Below are 23,919 nucleotides of genomic sequence, written 5' to 3'. Positions count from 1 at the left end.
TGAGACTCGACACAGCCAAATAAATAAATAAATAAATATGTTTAAAAAGAAAATAAATACATAAGATCTTGAAGTGAGTCTAATAGCTCCCATATTCGCAAGCAGTTATGATTATAAACAATACTTTGCAACATCTGCATCAACTGTCATGTGATCTAAAAATAGCTGTGATTTTTACAGGCGACAAAGTCACAGTCACTGCTAATACTCGTGAAATGTGACGCCTACAGTTATAATGGAAGGGGAGGCTAAATTTTAATTAGAGGTGAGTGAAAAACCAAAATGTAATTTTCTTCTCATCCAAGTTCATGGATTCCCCTGAATTCTATTCATAGACCCCTTGGAGGGGATTAAGGCCCCTGTTTTAAAGTCTATACTCCCTGCCCACCTCCTTATCTTTCATTCATGTCTTAATCTTAGGATTCATTAGTGCCAACTATGTATAAGGGTAAGTAACCTTCTGCAATCTAGTTTTTATTCTCGTAGCCCAGGGTCACTATCCTCACCAAAGTCACCAGTGTTCCTCCACACTAGAAGGACTCTCTTCTATCTCCATATTACTCCATGTCCCTGCAGCCTCAGATGTCAAATCATTTCCTACTTGGAAACTTCTCCTTCCTAGGCTTCTGCAGTATCCTTCTCTATGGCCATGCCTCCAGCTGCAAGTAAAAAAAAAATTTTTTTTAAGATTTAAACTCTAAGGAAATATCCCACATTTTAAGAGGTCCAGATATGAGGCAGCTCCAGGGCTGATTAATCTGATGGCTCAGCAGTATCATCAGGGACCAGGTGCCTTCCATCTTTCTGCTCTACCACCCTCAGCACGATGGCTTATCCTCAAGATGCTCTCTGCACAGTTAAAAGAAGACTGTTGCAGTTCCAGGTGCCAACATGCAATTTTTAAAATAAATTTATTTATTTTATTGACTTATTTTTGGCTGCATTGGGTCTTCATTGCTGTGCACGCGGGCTTTCTCTAGTTGAGCGGGGGCTACTCTTCGTCGCTGTGCGCAGACTTCTCATTGCATTGGTTTCTCTTGTTGGGAGCACGGGCTCTAGGTGTGTGGGCTTCAGTAGTTGTGGCTCGCGGGCTCTAGAGCGCAGGTCAGTAGTTGTGGTGCACGGGCTTAGTTGCTCCGCGGCATATGGAATTTTCCCGGAGCAGGACTCAAACCTGTGTTCTTTTTTTTAATTTATTTATTTTAATTTATTTATTTTTGGCTGAGTTGTGTCTTCATTGCTGCACGTGGGCTTTCTCTAGTTGTGGAGAGTGGGGGCTTCTCTTGCGGAGCACGGGCTCTAGGCGCGCAGGCTTCAGTAGTTGTGGCACGAGGGATCACCAGTTGTGGCTCACAGGCTCTAGAGTGCAGGCTCAGTAGTTGTGGAGCACGGGCTTAGCTGCTCCACGGCATGTGGGATCTTCCCGGACCAGGGCTCGAACCCGTGTCCCCTGCATTGGCAAGTAGATTCTTAACCACTGCACCACCAGGGAAGCCCCCCAACATGCAGTGTAAGAAGAGTGTGTCTCTTCCTTTCTTTTCTTTTTGGCCACGCCTCGCACCTTGCAGGATCTTAGTTCCCCCACCAGGGATTGAACTCGGGCCTCAGCAGTGAAAGCGCCGAAAGCTAACCACTGGACCGCCAGGGAATTCCCTCTTCCTATCTATTTTTATCCAGTGAGGAGACATTCCCCAGAAGACCCCAGAAGTCTTTCCTTACATCTCACTGACCTAAATTGCATCACATGTCCCTTCCTAAATCAGTTGCTGGCAAGGACACTGTGATAACCAGAGTTGGCTTGGATTAATCAGGATTTACTGCTGCTTGGAGGAAAGGTGGAATGCAGAACAAAATCAGGGCTCTGCCAGGAATGAAGAGGGTAGGCAATCAAACCTCACTGATATGCACTCGTTTTTCTTCTGCCTTTTTGCTTGCTCCTTCATTTTTCTTTGCAATACAGTCTTCCTACCCCTTAGGTGTTGTATTCTATCAGGTTCTATTCCAGTCCTCTTCCAAGCTAGGACCATCCCACACCATGCAGTCTCCCTGAGTGACCCTATTCAGGCCTATGGCTTTAACTGCCACTTGGGTACAGCCGACTCTTCACCTAGACATTGCTCCTTAGCTCTAGGCCTGTGTATTCCCTGTTGCGTACTGGCCCCTGACTTCCATCTGGATATTCTTCAGGCCTCTCAAACTCAACCTGTGCAAACACACTCCTCCTGAATTCCCTGTGTCTCAGTACATGGCCCTACCTTCACCCAACATCCCAAGACTGAAATCTGTCCACTCAGAGTCTTCCCTCTCCCTTACCCCCATGACACGTTCAGTCATCTTGAACTGCTGTAGATTCTCTCCACTCAGTATCTCTAAACTCTGTCCCTTGGGCAGGGCCCTCCTCATTTCAGGCCTGGCTGGTAACCTTGCCTCTTGCTCCACTCCATGCCTGTCTTGCTGATACAAGAAGCATCTTTCTAAAAGGCAAATCTGAGTCTGTCCCAGCCCTGTTCAGGATCCTTCAGTGGCTTCCTAGTCCTCAAGGAGCATCCAGGTCTAGTGCCTGCTGACTACTCCAGTTCACTGCATGAAATTTCCCTCGTTCCCCCTAAACTCAACATGCCATCTCCCACATCTGGACCGTACATATGCTGTTTCTTCCACACCATAAACTCCCTCAACACACGCATACACACACAAACACACACACACCTTTTTTTTCCTTCCACATGCACTCAAAAAATACTTTTGTTTCTGATTTGTCATAAGGAATGAGACCGAGCATATTGTTCTGTAACTTGTTTTTGTCAGCTGCCATGGTTGGCCACCTTTCCACGCCAATGATAGCTCTACCTTATCTTTCTTTTTTTTTTTAATATTTGTTTCTTTTGGCTGCGCCAGGTCTTAGTTGCACACGAGGGATCTTCGTTGCAGCGGGCGTGTGGGATCTTTAGTTGCGGCATGCGGGCTTCTTAGTTGTGGCATGTGGGCTTCTTAGTTGTGGCATGCATGTGTGATCTAGTTCCCCGACCAGGGATCAATCCCAGGCCCCCTGCATTGGAAGCGTGGAGTCTTACTCACTGGACCACCAGGGAAGTCCCTACCTTATCTTTCTTACAAATGGCTCCTTTATATTCCTTAGTAGGGCTAAGAGTAGTTTATTTAACTATACCTCTATTGATGAACATATCGATCATTCTGCCAGTTTACCTCCAGAATGTATCCATTTATACTACCACTAACAGTGTATAGAAATAGTGTATAAAAGCACCCATTTCTCAGAATCTTCATCAGCACTAGATATTGTCAATCTTTAAAATTTTTGTTCATATAATTTTTTGCCTTAAATGTGTGGGGTTTTTTTAGTAAATTTATTTATTTATTTATTTTTTGGCTGTGTTGGGTCTTTGTTGCTGCGTGCAGGCTTTCTCTAGTTGCAGTGAGTGGGGGCTACTCTTCGTTGCGGTGCGCGGGCTTCTCATTACGGTGGCTTCTCTTGTTGCAGAGCACGGGCTCTAGGCACGTGGGCTTCAGTAGTTGCGGTGCGTGGGCTCAGTAGTTGTGGCTCGCGGGCTCTAGAGCATAGGCTCAGTAGTTGTGGCGCATGGGCTTAGTTGCTCTGCGGCATGTGGGATCTTCCCAGACCCTCCCCAGACCAGGGAGGATTCTTAACCAATGTGCCACCAGGGAAGTCCCTAAATGTGTGTTTTTCTGATTAGTAGTGAGACTGAGCATCTTTTTATATATTTTTTACTTATCATGAACCATCTATTCCTTTCATCCATTTTTTTCTGAGTGTTTGTTTTCTTCTTATTGATTTGTATCCACCCCCCCCCACTCCCCCAGCCCCACTTTCTCCACCTGCCTAATTCCTACCAGACATTCAAGATAGGCCAGGTACCACCTCCTCCAAAAAGTCTTCGCCAGTTCTCTGGCCTCTCCCTGCCTCTACCCTCAAGTTAAGCCCCCAACTCTGCACTGTCTACATATCAACTTTGCTGTGAGCTTATCTCCTCCACAAGTTCATGAGTGCTTGGGTCTGTTACCTCTATTTCCCCAGTTCATATTAGCGTGCCCTGCGTAGTATAGGTGCATAATAAAAGAATGAGCAAATAATTGGCAAATAGGATGACCTTCAGGCTTATTTTCTTTTCCCTATTCCTTGAGAAAACGATACAGAACAAAATACCCAGTTTTATTCTATTTCATAACCAAATATGAATTTAGCATAACTCCTTTCACAGAAAGAGCTTCAGCTCTCTGCCTTCATTGTTTAATTTTTTTCCTTGGCTTCGTTTTGAAAGTTAAAGTCCCTGGGGTCCTAGGATCCCAGTCTCAAGACCCGAAATCTCCCAGCCCCTGAGACACACCCTCATTTCCAAACCTCACACCTCTGCCTCCTTACTTCCCAAGATACCCATGCTCCTGGCATACTACGGGCCAGGCATCCAGGAAAGGCCAGAGACGAAGGTGTATCCAAAATAATGTCTTATTGGGAATTCCCTGGCGGTCCAGTGGTTAGGACCCCGTGCTTTCACTGCCGAGGGCCCAGGTTCAATCCCTGGTTGTAGAACTAAGATCCCTCATGCCGCAAGGTGAGGCAAAAAAAAAAAAAAAAAAAGTCAAAATTATGTCTTATTCAACCTGGAATGTTCAATAAATGCTTAGGACATATACAAACTTGTTAGTTGACAAATGCTACATTTATTACCAGACACAAACCAAGGCCTCAAACAAAGGAATGCCACATCCCCATTACATTATCATAACCTGGATTAGAGAATACGGAGCCAAGCAAATTAAACTCAACACTCAATAATCAAGCCATGGGTAATGAACTTGAGACCCTATGAGAAGGACGATGAACCTGGGCCTTCTGTTCAACCTCAACAGAAGTCAGATATGAAACTGAATCTGCAGGATCATCACAAAGTAATTAGGTTTTGATTTTTTCAAATGTATTTAAAGCAATCACTCATTTTGTTTTTACTCTGAATAAGATCTTTATCTGTGGCAGCAGCCGCCGAGCTATACCTGAGTTCCAGTTGCAACTCGTGATAATAGCAGCGGCTAATATTTGTTGAGCATTGACTATGTCAGGCACTGTGCGAAGTGCACATGCATCATCTCATTTAACCCAGATAGCCAGGTCAGTTCTCAGCAGAAACGGAAAGCACAGCCTGCTAATAACTGGAAGGATTTATGTTCAGCTCTGCTAATGTACACAAGCATCTCAGTTTCCAACCCATGTCTACAGACTTGGAGGAGCCTCTAGCTAGTCAGAGATGGCTTCTTAGAGAAAACTACACTGCAACTTCTCCAACTCAGAGAAATCCACACGTTCTAACCTGTTTGCCTATAAACTAAGATTTGAAGGAAGCTTTCCCACTTCTGGGCGACTAGAAGGAGGAGCAAGTCACTGTTATTAATCAAAAAAAGGCTGAAATTAAAGTCTCGCGTTTCACAAGTGTTCATAAACTGCTTTCAGCTTATTATTTTAAAGGAAGCAAACAGCCGTTCCAGAGCCACAAGGAGGGGAGGGCTGGCAAGTTCACTCCCACCTCAGAAGCCTTCCACTTCACCTGGGCAGACTCGGAGAGGGGCCTGGCTAAGCCTCTGAAGACAGGCGGCCCCAAGGAGAGGATCTGTCGGGGGAGGGGAGCTACGGGGCTGAAGGAGGAGCTCCGACCCCACCCTCAAACTTCAAAGGGAGCGGCCAGATCCTCCCTGAAAAGGCTGGGCCGCAGATCCTCCAGGAGGTCGCTCGAGCTCTTCCGACATACCGGCGGGAGCTGGAGGGAGCGGGCGGGGAGGCCCGGTGGGGTGAGGGGAGGGAAACTGAGCCCGGGAGGGGGCAGGCGTGGGGCAAGCCAGAGCCTTCTAACGAAGCCCTGAAGATTCTTGGCAGCCAGAGCTGGAAGGCGGCCGAGTTCTCTTTTGAAAAAAGAGAGACAGAGAAAACAACAACAACAACAACAAAGAAACCAAGAAAAACACCTCGTCTGAGCATGACTCTTGGCCGTGGTGCTTTCACCAGCGCCTCTGCAACGGCTCCCAGAGAAAGCTCGCCAGACGGGGACAGACCGACAGCCCAACTGAGCGGAAGAGCGGCCAGAAGCCGGCCCAGGTCGGAGCGGGTGCTTGGAAGTTTGGGGTGGGGGTGAGGGCGGACTGCACCGACGCTGCCATAATTGGTTCAGAGACAATTGGCCATCCATATGGAAAAGATAAAGTAGATCCCTATCTTACAGCAGGCCTCCAAATAGGTTCCAGATGCACTAAAGACCTACAGGAAACAAGCAAAACTACTATGGGGCTTTGGGAAGAAAACACAGAAGGACAACTTTATAATAGTGGGAGAAGGGACAGTTCCTTTAACAAGGTCTAAAACGTGCAAAATGTAAATGAAGAGATGGATACCTTTGTCTACATTAAAATGAAAATCGTCTCTAAGGCAAAAGACATCACACGCAAAGTGTAAAGACAAGCCATAGACCCCATAATATTTGCAACCCATACAACCGAGAAGAAATTCGTACAATATCTTAAAATGTCTAAGAGAAACAGCTCAATAGAAAAAAAAATGGGCAAAGGAAATGAACAGGCAATTCCAGAAGGTCAGTTACAAAAGAAAATGGAATCGACTTTACTTGTGATCATAACTGGAAGTTACAACCATGAGATCCCACTGAGCATCTGTGGGACTGACAAAAATTAAGATCTGATAACCCATGTGGAACTGAGTACAGAGAAATGAGAATTATGTTGCTAGTAAAAGTGTAAATTGGTACAACCATCTAGGAAAAAATATGCCAAACCTTGTAAAGTTGAAGCTGCTGTCTCCTTGGTAGAGATATTTTCCTTCACATTCACAAGTGGACGAGTCCTGTACTCACTTGATGTAAGAGAGAATAGTGGAGACAATCTAACTGGCCCTGTGTGGAAATAGAATAGACTGGTTTTATTCATCCAATGAAATACTTTGAAGCAGTTAAAAGGAATGAAATAAATCTACATGTGTCAACATGGCTAAATCACAAAATCTAATGTAGGGTGAAAAAAACCAGATTACGAAAGGATATCACACTCTGATACCATTTATGTAAAATTTCAAAACAAAAAAATATATAGTAAAAATACAAAATCATGCTTGTATGTTTAACATTTTTTTAATTTAAAATAAAATAGAAACCACAATGAGATACCACTTCACATTCACTAAGATGTCTACTTTTTTCTTTTTTAAGTAACAAGTGTTGGCAAGGATGTGGAGAATTTGGAACTCTTGTGCCTTGCTGGTGGGAATGTAAAATGGTGCACCCACTGTGGAAAATGGTATAGCAATGCCTCAAAAAAAGTAAACACAGAATTATCCTATGATCCAGCAATTCCGCTTCTGGGCATATACCCAGAAGAACTGAAAGTAGGCAGTCAAACAGATATTTGTACACTCATGTTCATAGCAGCATTATTCACAATAGCTAATAGGTGGAAGCAACTCCAGTGTCCATGGATGGATGGATTAAACACAAAATGTGGTATATGCATACAACAGAATATTATACAGCCTTAACAAGGAATAAAATTCTGATATATTCTGTAACATGGACTAACCTTGATGACATTATGCTAAATGAAATTAGACAGACACAAAAGGACAAAACGGTGTGATTCCACTTATATGAGTTACTTAGAGTAGTCAAATTCGTAGAGACAGAAAGTAGAATGGCGATGGGGGCGGGGTTACTGTTCAAGGGGTACAGTTTCAGCTTGGGAAGGTGACAGTTCTGGAGATGAATGGTGGTGACAGTTGCAGAATGTGTATGTACTTAATCCCACAGAATTGTAGTTTAAAATGGTTAAAATGGTAAATTTTGTTAGGTACCTTTAATTTAAAAATAGAAATTTAAAAGAAGAAAATTGGCTTGAATCCAGCCCCTCTACCTAGCAGAGAGGGCAGAACCACTCACCTACCTGTGAAGCGCGGCTGACTCCAGACACCTGAATCGCCCCTCCCCTCCCCTCCCCTCCCCCACACCCAGTCGCTACCCCGCGGCCTGGCAAGTCTCACTACGCAGACGCGGAGCTGGGGTGGGTGGGCAGGAGGGGCGTGGCCTCACTCTGCGCCTGTGCGGAATTCCAGCTGCAACTGCTGTGGGGGAGAAGATGCCCAGGTTGGGCTCCGCGGCCGCCGGCCGAGGGGAGGCCCGCACTGCACACGCGCAGACCGAGCATCCGCGTCAAAAGCCGAAGAGAGCGCGCGCTCCCCACGTCCTGCGCGTCCAGCTGCCAGGCATTAGTCCCTGCCGTGACTCCCGCTGGGCCCGGACGGGCTGGCGCGCCCTCGTCTGAAAAGCAATGCCCCGGGAGATCATCACCCTGCAACTGGGCCAGTGCGGCAACCAGAGTGAGCGAACGATCGCCGGGCCCAGCCAGTCTCCGGTTCTGCCCCTTCGGGTCCCACCCGAGTGCTTCGCATCCTCCAGCCCCCGCTTTCCTTTCCATGAACCCCCTGCCCTACTGCGCATGATGAACCAAGCCCCGGACCCCAGACCGAGAGCCCTGCCTCCAGCCCCCGGCTGTCACGGCTCCCAGACTCTTGGGCCCACCCTCTGAGAGTGACAGCCTCTGAGCCTCACCCTGGGCTCCTGAGGCCTTACGGCTCTAGCAGATCCAGGCGTCTCTCCTCTCCCCCCAGTTGGGTTCGAGTTCTGGAAACAGCTGTGCGCCGAGCATGGTATCAGCCCCGAGGGCATCGTGGAGGAGTTCGCCACCGAAGGCACTGACCGCAAGGACGTCTTTTTCTACCAGGTGCCCCCAGCGACTTGGCCAGGGCCGGTAGTGGCCCAGGGGGCCTGAAGGGAAGGGCAGTGGCTTGGTACTGGAAACCCGCTGGGCAGAGGAGCCAGGGCGGCTGGCTTGAAGAGGGAGGGCAGGCAGGAGCCAGAGTTGGGAGGACTGGAGGAGTGGGTGGGCCCGAGCTTATTGGGCCCGATCCTGGACTCCCCTCGACAGGCAGACGATGAGCACTACATCCCCAGGGCGGTGCTGCTGGACCTGGAGCCGCGGGTGATCCATTCCATCCTCAATTCCCCCTATGCCAAGCTCTACAACCCAGAGAACATCTACCTGTCAGAGCATGGAGGAGGAGCTGGCAACAACTGGGCCAGCGGATTCTCCCAGGTATCCAGGTGGCCACCCCAGAGATTCTTGATGTTCCCTTCCTGGGGCAAGGCAGGCCCAAGCAGTCTGGGAATTTGACCACACTGACAAGAGACAAGGGTATTACCCTGATAAGAGGGACAGCCAGAGAGAGGTTGATGTAAACTGTGCAAACCATCTGCAAAGTAGCATTTCTTGGGGGAGGGACATAGCCCTCTGTTTGAGGTGGCAGCAGTGTCCGACAGTAGAATTATTGGTGCTGAAAAGAGATGCTTTCCAGAAATTTCATCCTCATCCTCCCTCCTCATGTGTCTATACAGGGTGAGAAAATCCATGAAGACATCTTTGACATCATAGACCGAGAAGCAGATGGAAGTGACAGCCTAGAGGTGAGGCTGCCCCCCTGGGGGGTGGGGGTGGGGAGGAAGCTGAAAAGTGCTGGGGAAAGGTCAGGAGGTAGCCTGATCAGATGTGTGATGGGGGCAATTCAATTCAAAGCTCTTCCATTGAGTATCAGATGTGAGATAGTGAGGTAAATAAGGTACGGTCCTTGTCCTCAAGGAGATCCCAATCTGGATGGCATCAGCTCCTTCCTTCTCAAGGAGCCTCAGTCTGGATGGACATAGAGGAAGCCTTGACACATTAGCGTGCTGGGAATGGGGAATGACACAAGCCTGAAGCCTCTCTGCCAGGTCCCTGGAGGCTGCCTCTCCATCCCTCCCTTGCAGGGCTTCGTGCTGTGTCATTCCATCGCCGGGGGAACTGGTTCTGGCCTGGGTTCCTACCTCTTAGAGCGACTGAATGACAGGTAAGCCTGTGTTTGGGGAGAGGGCATTAGCCCTGTTTCCCTGGGTAATGTCTTTCCTTTTTATCGCTTTTTTCTTTCGGACTGGAAGGCCTGCCACTACCACCTTTGAGTCATAGGTAGGAACAGAGCCACCCAGGGAACATCTTGGAAGCAGTAATTCCCAGGTGGGGGGTTTGCCTAGGGGGAGAAGGGGACCTATGAGGTTTGATGCCTTAGGCTTATCTTTTTTGGCTTCTAGGCTCTGAAGACTCAGTTCTGCCCTCACCCCTTTTGTATAAGACGTTGGTGGCACTTGGAAAGGAATGGCCCCTGTTATCCCTAGAGAAGATAGAGATGGGCAGTGATGAGAGTCCTTCCAATTCACTATGTCACCTTCCCCTTTCCCTCTTCCTTACCCCCAGGTACCCCAAGAAGCTGGTGCAGACATACTCAGTGTTTCCCAACCAGGATGAGATGAGTGATGTGGTGGTCCAGCCCTACAACTCACTGCTCACGCTCAAAAGGCTGACCCAGAATGCAGACTGTGTGGTGAGCATGCGAGGAGGGAGTGGGGGCTTTGGTCAACCTCCCCAAACCAGAGAGACATCTACACCCTGCCCTTCCCAAGCCCTTGCCCAGAGAACAGAGGACCAACAACCTGGTGGACCAAATTATGAAATAAGGACCTGATCCCAAGTTTCTTATAGTCCCTTTAGGCAGTAAGACTCTCAGCAAAGTGAATAACACGCCCCCACGTGTCTCCACTTAGCCTGTTTTTCTTTTTTTAATTAATTAACTAATTTATTTTATTTTTGGCTGCGTTGAGTCTTCATTGCTGCGCACGGGCTTTCTCAAGTTGCAGCGAGCGGGGCTACACTTTGTTGTGGTGTGCGGGCTTCTCATTGCGGTGGCTTCTCTTGTTGCAGAGCACAGGCTCTAGGTGCGCGAGCTTCAGTAGTTGTGGCACACAGGCTCTGTAGCTGTGGCTCACAGGCTTAGTTGTTTCACGGCATGTGGGATCTTCCCGGACCAGGGCTCGAACCTTTGTCTCCTGCATTGGCAGGCGGATTCTTGACCACTGCGCAACCAGGGAAGCCGCTCCACTTAGCCTGTTTAATGCCTACTCATGCTTACATTCTCAGCCCAAGGGTTACTTTCTTAGCAAAACCTTCCCTGACCACCCAGACAAGGTCAAATTCCTTTGTGCATATTTCAGGCTATAACTATACTTTTCTGTTGTTTTATATTTAATGTCGGTCTCCCTCCTCTAGACTATAGATGTGGTGAGGGGGAAGACCATGCCTGTTTTACTCTCCATAGTTTCTCTAGGCACCATGCCTGGCACATGTTGGACAATTAAATATTTGTTTAATGCACTGGGTGGTAGAAACGTGTCTCCTGATGCCCCAGAGACAGTACATGCCCTTTAAATTAGCACACCTACTTCCTAGTTTTGGACTTCTTCCTAGTTTTGGAGTTTAGAGGCGGACTAAGCAAATAACTTATTTCTCTGCCCCCTTTCTCCTCAAAAAGGTGCCGTGACCCTCTTCTGTCCCCCCAGGTAGTGCTGGACAACACAGCCCTGAACCGGATCGCCACAGACCGCCTGCACATCCAGAACCCATCCTTCTCTCAGATCAACCAGCTGGTGAGCCCTCACTCCTAGACTCCTTTGGACTGGAACCCCGCCATCGGGGGAAGGGAGGCCTCCCAGGACAAGGCCCTTGACACAGAACCCCGTCCCCAGGTGTCCACCATCATGTCGGCCAGCACCACCACCCTGCGCTACCCCGGCTACATGAACAACGACCTCATCGGCCTCATCGCCTCGCTCATTCCCACACCACGGCTCCACTTCCTCATGACCGGATACACACCCCTCACCACGGACCAGTCGGTAAGAGCAGCCCGCAGGCCCAGCAGGCCCTGACTTGCCTTTCTCTTTTCCTGCTGCACCCGGAGCTGCCCCGTGCAGCCCCCAGAGGCCCTGCGCTCAGGGACTGGCACAGGCTGGGCGACCTCCTGGCTGACTGGCTCTCCTCTTCCCTCTGCCTGGGGCTCCCTGCAGGGCCCGGGCTGTACAGGGTCTGCTGATGCTGCTGCACAAGGGTATGGGTTTGCTAAGCTCGGGAGGACTGAGATCCCTGATCCCACAGCAGAGGCTCAGTGTGGGCCTGAATCTAAGGACACTCCCCACAGAGGCCAAAGTACCCCGCGTCTGACGGGGACGTGTGTTGCCTGCTGCTCTCTGTCCATGCGTTTCTCGACTGTGCCCTGAGTGCTGGCCTGCCCTGTGGCCACTGTCCCCTCAGGTGGCCAGCGTGAGGAAGACCACGGTCCTGGATGTCATGAGGAGGCTGCTGCAGCCCAAGAACGTGATGGTGTCCACGGGCCGGGATCGCCAGACCAACCACTGCTACATCGCCATCCTCAACATCATCCAGGGGGAGGTGGACCCCACCCAGGTAGGTGAGGCCCCTTCGTTCTACCCCCAGAGCCCACAGGGGTAGAGGAGAGGCTACCACCACCACTCCTGTGCCCACCCCAGGTCCACAAGAGCCTGCAGAGGATCCGGGAACGGAAGTTGGCCAACTTCATCCCCTGGGGCCCAGCCAGCATCCAGGTGGCCCTGTCCAGAAAGTCACCCTACCTGCCTTCTGCCCACAGGGTCAGCGGGCTCATGATGGCCAACCACACCAGCATCTCCTCGGTGAGCCTAGCCTCCTGGTCTTCTTTGGCCACTCTCTTCCACTAGCCACCTTCCTCATTCTCCCCCAGATCCATTCCAACCCCTTATCTTGCACTGGCTCCTGGAGATTTCCATCTCTTGCAGCTCTTTGAAAGTTCCTGCCAGCAGTATGACAAGCTGCGGAAGCGGGAGGCCTTCCTGGAGCAGTTCCGCAAGGAGGACATCTTCAAGGAGAACTTTGACGAGCTGGACAGGTCCAGGGAGGTCGTGCAGGAGCTCATTGACGAGTACCATGCAGCCACGCGGCCAGACTACATCTCCTGGGGCACCCAGGAGCAGTGACTTCCTCCCCACTGCACCCGCTGGACAGTAAGCACAGCCCCCATCATGCCTGGTCCCTCTGGTCCAAATTCCCCTCACCAACAACCTTTCTAGGTTCTTCTTCAGCCCAGGAGTCGGCCCTGCTTCCTCCCTTCCATGCCTGGCCCTTGATATGCTTATTTAGCTCTAATAAAGTAATAAAGCTGCACTGTGAGTAGAGTCAGGCTTGGTCTGTGAATATGGGGGACGATAAAAGTATCTCCCTGGTGCCCCACAGTTCCCAGGCATATGTCAGTAGGGTGGCCTTTACCTGCTCTAGCTGAGTCCCTGTCTTTGTGTGTCCGCTGTTTCCATGAGCATCCCTTACCTAGAACCAAGCTGCTCTGGAGCCAGTCCTACTCTCAAGACTATAGAGGATTACTGATGCCTGCTGTCTCCTCAGTGCCTAAGCTCCTGCCCCAGGGTGGATCAGTATTGCCCATAGTGCCCCAGCCTCCCCCACTCAGGGCAGAGGCTACTGAAGGACGGCCTGCAGCATTCTGAGTGGGTCAGGAAAGCCAAGACTCTATTCCCAGGCACAAGGCGATTAGATCCTCAGGAGTCGATCTAATTCAGCCCAATCTGATAAAAGTAGGGCTGAGCCCATCCTGATAAATTCTTTATCTGTGCCAGAGAAGCTCTTGGGTCTGATCCTGCCCCAAGCTTCTTCCGTTCCAGTCCCAAAGCAGTGGGCACATTAAAGATGGACCCAACCAAGACCCAGAAGCTGGACACCAGGGTAGGACTGGGTAGTGTCAGTCCTGATGACTCACTGTCCTCAGGCCTCAGGGATGCCAAGAGGCCACCCCTATGCCACTCGATGGAAGAAGGGTGATTGCCAGCTTCCAAAACTGTCCTCTTGCCTGCCCCCCACCACCCTAGGGCAGCCTACGGGCCCGGAGGAGGTGAAATCCAGAAGGTCACGGAGGGTGGAGCCCTGCGGTGTTCAGACTCCCCTCAGTGCTGGTAAAAGCCCAGAGTGTGGGCATCCCCGGAGGTGGAGCTCTGAGCTCTGGGGCTCCACCTTGTCCCACTGACAACACTCCCACGCAGCAAGGGTTTGTGTAAATAAGGAATTTTTGTGTGTGTGTCTTCTCTTCTACAAATAAATTAAGAAACAAACTAGAAAATTGTCTGCACCCATTGCAGCCCTTGGGTGTGGGGTGTGCCCTGTCCCTGCAGGGCCAAAAGGGTCCATGGTTCCCTGAAATCGCAGAGCAGTCCAAGTCCAGGATGGAGGCAAGAGGGAGGTCGTGACCTCTTGGCAAGCTCAGTCCTGCAGCTGCCCCAAACAGCCAGACTGTCCCTGGGGCTCGTCCAGGCCCGGGTGCTGGCTGGGAGGGGAGGTGTCTGGCAGGTCTTGGCATGGAGGAGGACTACTGCTGGGCCTCTCAGGGGAGGGGTTGGCCAAGTAGGCATTCACCAGCTGCATGATCTCTTCCACCTAAGGGAGGGCAGAGGTCAGAGTACACAAGGGGCCACTGGGTTCTCCTTTATCTTAACCTCCACCCAGGCTCCTTCCCAAGGCCTTACATGAGCTGCCCCCTACAATCTTTCCTTCCTCATCATCGCTCTCCCTCACTCACAATGTGCCAACCATACTTGCTTCTTTCTGCTCCTATAATATCCTAAGGTTATTCTCAACTCAGGGCCTTTGCACTTGCAAGTCCCTCCACCTGGAACGCTGTGCCCGCAGATCTTCCTTTGGCTAACAGCTTAAGTGTCACTGTTGTTGCGTATCTTTTCCTGACCGTCCTACCTAATGCTATGGCCCCCTCCAATCACTTCCTGTCTCACTACCCTTTCCTTCGTAGCATTTGTCACTGTCTTAAGTAGTCTTTGAGGGGACTTCCCTGGCTATCCAGTGGTTGAGACTCCACACTTCCACTGCAGGGGGCCTGGGTTCCATCCCTGGTCAGGGAACTAAGATCCCGCGTGCCACCTGGTGTGGCCAAAAAAATTAAAAAAGTCTTTGATTCCTTTAGTGTCTGATCGCTGGCTCTGATGTAAGCTCCTTTAGTTTGTCTTTGATCACTGTTGGATCCCCAGGGTCTAGAGCTGTACCTGGCCCATGCTTAATGCTTAATAAATGTTTCTTGACATCCTTTCCCTTCCTTCCTCCTTCTACACCCTCTTCCCACTCACCTGGGGACTCTGCAGGAGGAGCTGGCTCTCTCCCACCCTCAATGCCAGGGTGTGGGGGCCCATTAGTTGGCAGGCGGCCACACGGCCATAGCTGACACTGTGAACGGGCTGTGTCTCACCCGGTCGGGAGAGGGACATGGCCTTGGCTCCCAGGCCCAGGCATAGCTTCTGTGGAGCGCCCCCACCAGGCTCCTGCGGACAGACAGGCAGAGTCAGGGTGGAAGGAGGGGACCCTGCAGCATTATTTTTGGTGTGGGGAGATGGCTGTGAGCAAGAAGTTTCCTGGTCCCCCCCTATAATCCACAGCTCCACAGAGGTGAGGGCCCCAGGGCCAGTGACTCCTGGGGTTTGAGAATGGGCAGCTGTGCTGGGTGTAGGGAGTGAAGTGACCCACAACGGGGGCCTGTGGCTCTGGGGCAAAGGTGTGGGGCTTGGGCCGCCAGAGTCCCCCTCTCCCTTCTCCCCCTCACCGTGCTCAGCTCCAGAACGTCATACCGAGCAGCGCCGAACCCTGGACACTGCGCCGCCAGAGCCAGGTAGGCAGCCATGGCCTCAGCTCGGCCCATGCCCCGTAGCCGCTTCCAGCCTCCCAGCACAGCAGCCGCTGTGCCGGCGCCACCTCCTCCCTCGCGGGCCACGCTTCCCGCCGTGCGGCCGGCCCCGCCGCGCCGGGCCCGCTCCGCCCGCCTCTTGGCCAGGGCCGGACTCCAGATTGCCCCGGCCAGCAGGGCGGCGGAGCGGGGAGGCCTGGGCACCGGGCGGAGAGGGTCTTCACGCGGCGGGGCCGGGGTGGGCAGCAAGCGGTCCAGGCGCGGCAGAGGCGCCCGCGGGGAGAAGTCTCGGTGCAGGCTCCGCAGGCGCAGCGCCGCCTGGACGCGCAGCGTGTCGTCGGGCGGGGACGGACGGCCGCGCAGCAGCAGAGCTTGAGCCTACGGGGAGGCAGGGGTCATCAGCGCGGGAGCGGCGGGGTACCGTCTCGAAGACACCTAGGGGTGTGGAACCTGAGGTCTGGGTTCGAGCACCGCCTCCCCCGGGGTTGCCATAACGACGAAATGCGATGGCCCAGAAACGGAGGGGTTCAGGCTCGCGGGTCTTCGCTGGGCGTGAATGCCAGAGATCCTCACCTGCTCAAAGAGGAAGGGCAGTTCGTGACCGTCTGAGGACAGTCCCTCAGGGTGCAGAGGTCCGTGAAGACGCAGACACAGTCTCCATCCGGAGTCCGGCGGGTCCTCCAGCCCGGCTTCCTCCACCGCCAAGCTGCAGAATAAAGCACGCCGCGGTGTGTCCGGGAAGCAGGGGCCCCCAGGGCGCGGGCCCAGGGGAAAAAGGCGGGGCCAGATGTTTGGGGCGGGGCCCGGGCGTAATGGACAGAGGAGGCAAGCCTTGAAGCCAGACTGCAAACCGCCGGCGGACCAGAATCCGTCTGTGAACCAGTGAAACTGACTGTGCCGGGCAAGTGGCAGGCGCTCGGGAAACGTTTGCTTAGGGATTGACCGAAGCCGAGAGGCGAATGCGCTAACGGAGAGCAGGGCTGGGGCTGGACATTTACTTCTCAAACCTGGTGAGCACGTCGGCCACGAGAGTCCCCCCGGCCAGGGCTCGCTCCTGGGCCCCTCGCTGCTCGTACAGCGCGAATGCATTGCGGCTCCGGGTCAAGCCCAGCCGCCCCACCAGCTCTCGAGCAACCTGGAGGAGTGAGAACATAAGAGGAAAGTCAGACACAGACCGCGCAGGGGTCTTGCCAGTACTTCTGGAGGGGTCCAAGTGGAGGGGTCTTTCAGGTCTCTTAGTCCCGCCACACACAGCCGTTACCCAACTGATGACTCTCAGACTCGGGCAAACCCTAAGGCCCAGGCACCAGGAGAGCCAGGCATGGGAAGCTGGGAGGAAGGTTGAGGTTTCAGGGGTTTTCTCTGTGGTCTTACCTCTCCTGCCGTGGTGTGGGAGTCTATGGCCACAGGGCAGGCACCAGCCCCCGGACAGTGCACGGTGCACAACAACTCCTGCCGTCGGCTCAGCGCGGAAATCTCTGCCAGCGAGGGCACCAGCTCCCGGCCGCGCGTCCGGCCCAGCGCTTTTCGTATGAAGCGCGCATATTCCGCCAGTTCCGAGTCCGGAAGCGCCTGCTCAGTCCTGGGTTAGGGAGAACTGGAGAGTCAGTGCTCCAAGGGCTTTCCTTCACCTCCACCCTATTGCCTTCTTACTTTATAGTTTATTTCGCCTCGCCAATTCCCTCCCCTCCAACTCTAAGTTCCTTGAAGGCAGCGCGGCCAGCTCTTCTGAATCTACCCTGATGCTCTGTATGGAGCAGAATTACTTTCTAAGGCTCCTGGCAGCTTTCTCCTTACTGCCTCCTCCCACTTCCCAAAGTTTCCATGACCCTCCTTCGGGTTGAAATCCAAACTCCAGCCGCATTCCTCTTTCCAACCTAAAAGGCCTGGCGCTGGACTGCATCAGCTCCGAGAAAAACAGCCTTTTAATAATTCTGCTGCCCAAAGCGGGAGGCTTTTTGTAATTCCTCCGCCCGCAAGTGGTGTATGATCTTGTAATTCCCACAAAGGCACTATGCATGTTAGCAGAGCCCTGACCTTGGGGCAAGTCCCTTCCCTTGTCTGGGTCCAAGTTCTCCATCTGCCAAACTCTTTGGAAAGACCTGCCATTCTTTTCCAGCCCCTTAGCTCCCTTGCCTTGGCCTTACCCCCACGCCTCCCCTCTCACCTCTCCAGATGCCCCAGGAGGTGCCCCCGTACAGGTCCACCAGGCCGGAAGGTACAGCTCATGCAAGTGAGGAGCTGCCAGTACCGCAGGGCCGCGGGGTCTTGGGTAGCTGGAGGCCCGGGGGGGCCTGCGGGGCCCGAGGTCTGCTTAGCCAGCTGCAGGAAGAGCTCATCTCGGAGCGCGGGCAGGTCCCGGCAGGTCTGGAGCACACCCTGCATCAGGGGCCCGGGGCGCCGCGCCCCCTCCAGGGCCTGCAGCGCCAGGAACAGCCGCACCGCCTCCTCGCGCAAGGGAGCGTAGCCCGGACCTGCGGGGACGGCGGGGGCGGAGGGACGGTTTGGAGAGGGGACACAGAGCTGGGCCCTGGGAGGAAGGTGTGAACCAGGGGAAGGTCAGAGGGAGTGTAAGGGGACAGGGGTGGCAAGGAGGGGAGAGTGCGAACGACAGGAAGAGTGAAGGGAAAGCAATCGTCCCCACAGAGCCAAGTTCAACCCCTGCCTCCCGGGAATCTCCCCCTCCAGATCCCCTAAGGCTGCACTTTGAGTTAGTAACTTGGATGGATGGACTATAAGGACACAGGGTCAACCTTCAGATTCTGTAATTGTACCGACAGCTATCACCATGGGCCAGAAAACAGGTTGGACCGCGAGTCAGAAAACCAGGGTTCTTCTCCCAGCTCCCCTTAATCCTCTAGCTTGAGGACCTGGGCCTGTCACTATTCCCTTTTGGGGAGAAGTATAACTAGATGAGGTCAGCACATTCTCCCAAGGTGGTGGCTTTTCCACCACTTGTAAAGGCAGTATGCCATGGTGTTGAGAGGATAATGAAAGAACAAAATAGAGGGTGTAAAAAACTCATGAAGGAACATCAGTAGTCAGAATGAGATCCAGAGAAGGTGGTCAAAGGGAGTCTTTACTTTCTGTGCTGGCTTTCCTCCCCCTCTACCTTGGGTACCAGTCTGCTCAGCTTCTGGTTTCATCTTCATCCTTTGAAAAATGAGGGGCTGGGTAGGCCCCCTCAGGACTCCTAGATCCCTATCAGGTGAGGCATTCAGATTCCCCATCCAAGGGACTTGGGCCATGGCAACACTCACCTGGGGCACTGACTCCGTAGGGCAGGGGCAGGAGTGGGGCATACAGGGCCCCACTAGTGTGCCTGAGAATTGGGTTCCGTCTGTAAATAAGGGCCACAGCTTCCGGGTCCCCATAACTCTCCTAGAGGCCATGGAAATGATCAAAGTGATGGAGAAGGGGGCTCACCATGAACCCAGAAAGTTTATGGGTCCACCACCCTCCTCTTTGTCCATGGAGTTCCCTCCCTCGCACCTGAATGTCCCTGAGCAGCAGCTGGGTGGGGGTCTCCAGCGGCGCCTTAGAGGCTATCACTTCGCGCAGCGCCACCCCCCAGCGCTCTGCCTCAGCCTGGCGGGGCGAGCAGAGCCGGACGCTATGCTTCCGGCCAGACACTGTCACTGACCACAGACCTGGGGGAAAGAGAGGCCGCGGAGGTCAATCAGGGCTGGCTGGGGCAGCTACCTAGGGAGGTAGGAGAATCCCCATGAGGTCTCACCGGTCTCCTTGGGCCTGCGCTCAGGGCCGGTCACCGAGCACAGGCTGGTGAGCACGAGGCTCCCGAGGCGCCGCGCCCCCTTCCCGCTGCTGCTGAACTGGTCCAAGGAGTCCCGGGTGAGCACGAACCAGGCTCGGCGCGGGGGCAACCAGGGCCGCGCCCCTCCTCCGCGGGGCTCGCGGTACAGCCAACCTGCGGGGAGAAAGAGGGAAAGGGGATCGGCAGGAGAAGACATTATCCCGTGGAGGATTGGGATTGGGGCCTCTAGAGCGCATGAGGTGGATCCCCACCTTTCACGACGACGTCTGGGTCGTCTTCTGCCGGCCCCTTCTCTGGGATGAGGCTCCGTGTCTCCTCCCAGCTTTGCAGCCTGGGCAAGAAGGGAGCGAGGTTTGGGCAAGCCTGCCGGTCCTGCACCCCGCCTCCAGGAGGCTCCTCTCTAAGGGCTCCCCAGACAGCGAGGGGTGCCTACTCCCCGGGCTGGGCACCCCTCCCCCAGGCTGTGGGAACTGCTGGGCTGTTCTGACCTCGCACCAGAAATAGCCTGAACCCCCCCTTCCTCCCCGCGCCCCCAGCCGGACCGCCCCCCGGGACCCCGGCCAAACCACAGCGTCCGGCGTAAGGCCTTTCCCTTATTGCACAACCGCGGGAGGGAAGCCGGTGAACATGGGGGTCCCAGACCATGGACGCAGGGGCTGAGTTCACCTGTCTGAGACTGGACCGCTCCTCACAGGCTGAGTCAGCGCCACATCCAGGGGGCCCTGGGGAAACAGGCAGGGCGGCCCTCAGGCTAAGAACCCTCCTCGCAGGATGCCAGTGGCTTCTGGCCCAGGACAGGGCTGCTCAGAGGATTGGGGAATCAAGGAGTGGGATGGTGACTGTGACTGTGACTGTGACCGAGCGAGCTGAATGAAGCCACTGGGCTAGCCCCTTCCACCAGTCTCTACAGAACAGCCCAAGCTAAAAAGCCAAGACTCTCGCCTGGTCTCTGTGATTCTTTAAAGAGGCAATCAGGTGTTGGGATAGAGTAGAAAAAGCACTGGGCAGAGAGTCAGGAGACCTGGGTTCTAATACCGGCTCAACCGCTAACTCGGATCTGCAAACTTGCTGAGGAACCCTGGCCAGCCCCTTCGAGTCTTTGGGCCTTAGGTTCCCATCTGTGAAGAGGGAGAGGTGGATGAGGTCCTTTCTTGCTCTGGCAGTCGAAGTCACCCCCTCCTCCTCATCTCCCTTCACTGGCTGGCGGGCGTTCAGGCTGGCAGGCAGGCAGTAGGCACGGAGGTGAATGAAGGGAAGAGGGACCCTTTCGGTATAGGGCTTTCTCCAAGAGCTTCTTATACCCTCCCACAGGGACCCCTGAAACTCAGTAGGAAGTAAAGACCCTGTGCTTTTGCTGGGGCTCAGGCCAGGCTGAAGAATACTCTCCACGGGAGGTACAGTCCAGGATTTTGCCCCCCCCCTACCACACTCCCTGTGCCCTGGAACTCCTACTGTAGACTGGGGTCTAAGAAAGGCCTAAAACCCTGCCAGGAGCCAGGTCAGGCGGGAACTGTGCCATGGTCCCATTGCATCCAGGCAGCTAAAGTCAGGAGGGGGAGGTGGGGGAAGGGGGCCAGGGACACCTGTCCCCAAGCTCCGAGGAGGGGGGCGGTGGTGGAGGTGGAGCATGAGGGAGGCCATGGCAGTGGTTCACAAAGCCGACCCTGCTCAGGCTGGAACCCTGGGGACGCCTGGGTCCTGTGCCTTCGGGGGCGCAGATCCTCTTACCTTCTGGAGGGTCTGAGAGGGGCTCTCAACCACACCACCATAAGGGCAGGTGCTGACCCCTCTCTTAGACCAGCTCCCCTAATCGCAGTCCCCTGATTCCCTCCCTCCCCGCCCCCCCTCTATATTTATCCGCCCTCCGCCTCCGCCAGGTGCTGGCGCCGGCCCCAGCGGCGCAGCCCGCCCCACCCGGGCACTGAGCCACCGGGCCTGCTGGGGACCCCTGAGCGGGGGAAGGGAGCCTGACCCAGGCCACAGCACACGCGAGTCTGGTTGCCCGAAGTTTGCTTGCTGGCGTGCAGGGGCATCAGAGAGGGGACGTCAGGGGATGATGGTCTCCCACACCAGTAGAGCCTCAGTTTCGCCACGGGGAGATTCGACAAAACCCGGGAGCCGAGTGTCCCTCACCATTCCCTCAGGGATTCCCCAGGAGCCTCACCAGGGAGGCCCTGAGTGTCAGGGTAATGAGGAGGGGTCCTCGGAGAGTTGTGGCCCCCAACTCCCTCTCCATGGTGTCCCCGCCACGGACCCCAGTCTGAGGATGCCTGCTTCCCCTTGCCCAGGTCCCCGCGGCGGGAACTCCCGCATCTGGCCCCAGCGCTCAGTGCTCATGAATTGGAAGCGGAGCGGACCCAGGTGTCCGAGCCGCCCAGCCGGCCTCGCCACATTCCTCGGCGCTGGCGGAGGCGGAAGGAGACGGGATGGGACGCGGGCCCAGCGGGGAAGGGAGAGGCTGGGCCAGGTCGGGCCAGGCGTGACGCCTCCCCTGCCTCAGGGCCCCCAGCAGGTGGACAGCGCCCAGCGTGCTGCGCGAGGCCCACAGGCACATCCCGAGGCGGGCTGCTGCTTGAGCTCTCGGGGGCTTCTGGCCCCCAGGCAAAAACGTCTCCCGAGTCCCCAGTCCGCAAGAGCACGGCGCTTGGCTCGAGTCTGGAGCAGGATCAGGCGTGACGGCCGGTTGTAGTGAGAGGGATTGAGACAAGGCTTCAAACCCCCCGGGACTTACCCTCCCGCCGCCCGCTGGACTCGGGGTCCGTAGCTCAAAGGTCTCCTCGTCCTCGTCTTCGTCCCCGTCCCCGCTAAGCTCGCCGTCCCCGTAGTCCCGGTGCAGAAGAGTAAAGCCTCGACGGCAGCAGAGGAGCCACCACAATCCCCCGGGGAGAGGCATCCGGGCGAGCAGCCGGGGGATTGGGGTGCGGGCAGCCGGGGCCGAGCTGCAGGGGGTCGGAGAAACTGGCGGGGCTCCGACCCGAGCGGGGGGAAAGATGAGGAGGGAGGAGGGAAAGGGAGAGGGGGACTGGGAGGAGGCGGTGTCTGGCTCTGGGGTGCAAGGGGTCGCTAGCTAGAGCCTGCGGGGGGCTCAGAGTCTGGGCCCCCGGAGGGGGAGGGGGGAAGCGGGGGTGGGGGAGGAGGGAGCAATGTCCGGAGCTGGGAAGTAGTGTCCGTTGTAGTGTCCAGCCCTGTGGGGGGCAGTGTCCGGTGCAGTGTCCGAGGTGGGCAGTTGTCCAAGCTCCAGGGAGGGTCGTGTCCGGTAGGGCGTCCGGTGGCCGGGGCCCGGGCCGAGCGCGCTGCGCTCCCTGCAGCCCCGGGACTGGCGCGCTAGGGGCGCGAGCACAGTGCCGGGACCCCGCCTCCCCAACCCCCTCCCCTTCGGCCCCCCCCCTTCTTTCTCTCCTCCCTTCTTTACAGGGCTGTGTCCAGTTTTCGTCACAGCCTCCTCTGCCCAATCCCTGTGCCTGGCGCCGGGCGCGGCCACCAATCAAGCTACTGAAACCGCGGCGGGTTGCATCATGTGTCCCTGGCTTGGTGACAGCGGGGAGGGGCAGGGGAATAAGGAGGGAGGGGGCAATGCGATGTTAGCCACGCCCCCGCTTCGGAGGTCGGACACGGACTGCCAGGGACGTCACGAAAGCCCGCCTTCAGGCTCTTGTTTTAACTCTTGGCTCACCAACCAACAAATTAAAAGCACTCGAGCAGGAGCTTTGGAGAACAAAGTGCCCATAGGGCATAGAGAAAGGCTCCGACTGCTGCCCTCTGCACCCCTGTCTCGTCTCAGGGTTCCAGAGAAAGGAAAGAGCCTTAGCTACCTGCGCCAAGCACAGCCCTAGAGGTAGCCCTCCGCCCCTGGATGAAGGAGTCCAGTTCCGCGATCTGAGTCACCTCCTCTTGAGGTGAAGAAGCTGAGGAAGAGACTCTGGGAGAGTGCAGACCAAGGCCGGAAATAAAATCTAATGTAGAGCGCACAGCTCACTGAACTCCAGTTGGGAGAGTGACGTCGGATTCTAGGGAATTCCGTGGTCTTCGAATGGAGTGGAGTCTCCTCAGGGTGACTATCCCGCGGTTCTGTGTAGGAAGGGGTTAACCAAGGCTCTAAGCGGACGGGGCGGGGCCAGAGGAGGGGCGGGGCCAGGGCGACCGCGGGCGCGCGCGTGCGTTGCTGACTCAGCGGCGATTCCTGAGATCACTGGTGGAGGGTTCCAGGTTGGCCCCCAGTGACTGGCGTGTGGGACCCTTTGAAGATCGGCTCTGTGTCCGGGACTTCCCTGGATCCTGGCCCCTGGAGGCCGTGGTTCTTGGTCTCAGCCGCCGGAGACTCCGAGAAGGAAGGCTAGCCGGAGCTGGGCGCGGCGGGACAGGGCGGGGACGACAGGCCAGCGCCTCCCTGGAGACATCCCCGCCACGCTCCGCCCCTCTTGCCCTGGGTCCCCAGACTCCAGGCTGGAGTGGT

The 23,919-nt window shown here is 54.9% G+C and overlaps 2 protein-coding genes across 6 annotated transcripts; one reads left to right on the top strand and one right to left on the bottom strand.

Annotated features, from left to right (window-relative positions):
* Positions 1–8,114: 8,114 nt before the first annotated feature.
* On the top strand, positions 8,115–14,023 carry TUBG2 (tubulin gamma 2). 2 transcript variants are annotated; one of them, XM_049702644.1, is made up of 12 exons: positions 8,115–8,404; positions 8,696–8,808; positions 9,013–9,180; positions 9,480–9,548; positions 9,888–9,967; positions 10,369–10,495; positions 11,508–11,594; positions 11,694–11,843; positions 12,259–12,411; positions 12,495–12,656; positions 12,780–13,004; positions 13,878–14,023. In XM_049702644.1, exons 1-11 carry the CDS (start codon positions 8,356–8,358, stop codon positions 12,975–12,977), a joined length of 1,356 nt encoding a protein of 451 aa, XP_049558601.1. In that variant the 5' UTR covers positions 8,115–8,355; the 3' UTR covers positions 12,978–13,004; positions 13,878–14,023. The 2 variants fall into 2 exon arrangements, with proteins under 2 accessions (XP_049558601.1, XP_049558600.1); XM_049702643.1 differs by lacking the exon at positions 13,878–14,023 and having other exon boundaries at positions 12,780–13,175.
* Positions 14,024–14,054: 31 nt separating this feature from the next.
* On the bottom strand, positions 14,055–22,805 carry PLEKHH3 (pleckstrin homology, MyTH4 and FERM domain containing H3). 4 transcript variants are annotated; one of them, XM_049702635.1, is made up of 13 exons: positions 22,198–22,804; positions 20,133–20,188; positions 19,718–19,797; positions 19,428–19,619; positions 19,184–19,341; positions 18,952–19,072; positions 17,859–18,165; positions 17,066–17,273; positions 16,699–16,826; positions 16,265–16,397; positions 15,611–16,069; positions 15,141–15,332; positions 14,055–14,439 (listed from the first exon to the last, which is right to left on the bottom strand). In XM_049702635.1, exons 1-13 carry the CDS (start codon positions 22,357–22,359, stop codon positions 14,266–14,268), a joined length of 2,370 nt encoding a protein of 789 aa, XP_049558592.1. In that variant the 5' UTR covers positions 22,360–22,804; the 3' UTR covers positions 14,055–14,265. The 4 variants fall into 4 exon arrangements, 2 of the variants coding, with proteins under 2 accessions (XP_049558592.1, XP_049558591.1); XM_049702634.1 differs by having other exon boundaries at positions 16,690–16,826; positions 22,198–22,803; XR_007473715.1 differs by having other exon boundaries at positions 14,299–14,439; positions 15,636–16,069; positions 22,198–22,805.
* Positions 22,806–23,919: the final 1,114 nt, after the last annotated feature.

Source organism: Orcinus orca, chromosome 19 (assembly GCF_937001465.1).
Source record: "Orcinus orca chromosome 19, mOrcOrc1.1, whole genome shotgun sequence".
Lineage (NCBI taxonomy): Eukaryota > Metazoa > Chordata > Mammalia > Artiodactyla > Delphinidae > Orcinus > Orcinus orca.
This window is presented reverse-complemented; position numbering and strand designations above follow the sequence as displayed.

What these genes read in the sequence shown, in the direction of transcription:
- TUBG2 (XM_049702644.1), top strand. Translation starts at nt 8,356, where the DNA reads ATGCCCCGGGAGATCATCACCCTGCAACTGGGCCAGTGCGGCAACCAG. An exon ending in ATGGAAGTGACAGCCTAGAG is followed by an intron (nt 9,549 to 9,887) that starts GTGAGGCTGCCC and finishes CCTCCCTTGCAG; the next exon opens with GGCTTCGTGCTGTGTCATTC. An exon ending in CCCAGAATGCAGACTGTGTG is followed by an intron (nt 10,496 to 11,507) that starts GTGAGCATGCGA and finishes CTGTCCCCCCAG; the next exon opens with GTAGTGCTGGACAACACAGC.
- PLEKHH3 (XM_049702634.1), bottom strand. Translation starts at nt 22,359, where the DNA reads ATGCCTCTCCCCGGGGGATTGTGGTGGCTCCTCTGCTGCCGTCGAGGC. An exon ending in GCGCAGGCCCAAGGAGACCG is followed by an intron (nt 19,342 to 19,427) that starts GTGAGACCTCAT and finishes TCTTTCCCCCAG; the next exon opens with GTCTGTGGTCAGTGACAGTG. An exon ending in CTCCTGGGGCATCTGGAGAG is followed by an intron (nt 17,274 to 17,858) that starts GTGAGAGGGGAG and finishes TCCCTAACCCAG; the next exon opens with GACTGAGCAGGCGCTTCCGG.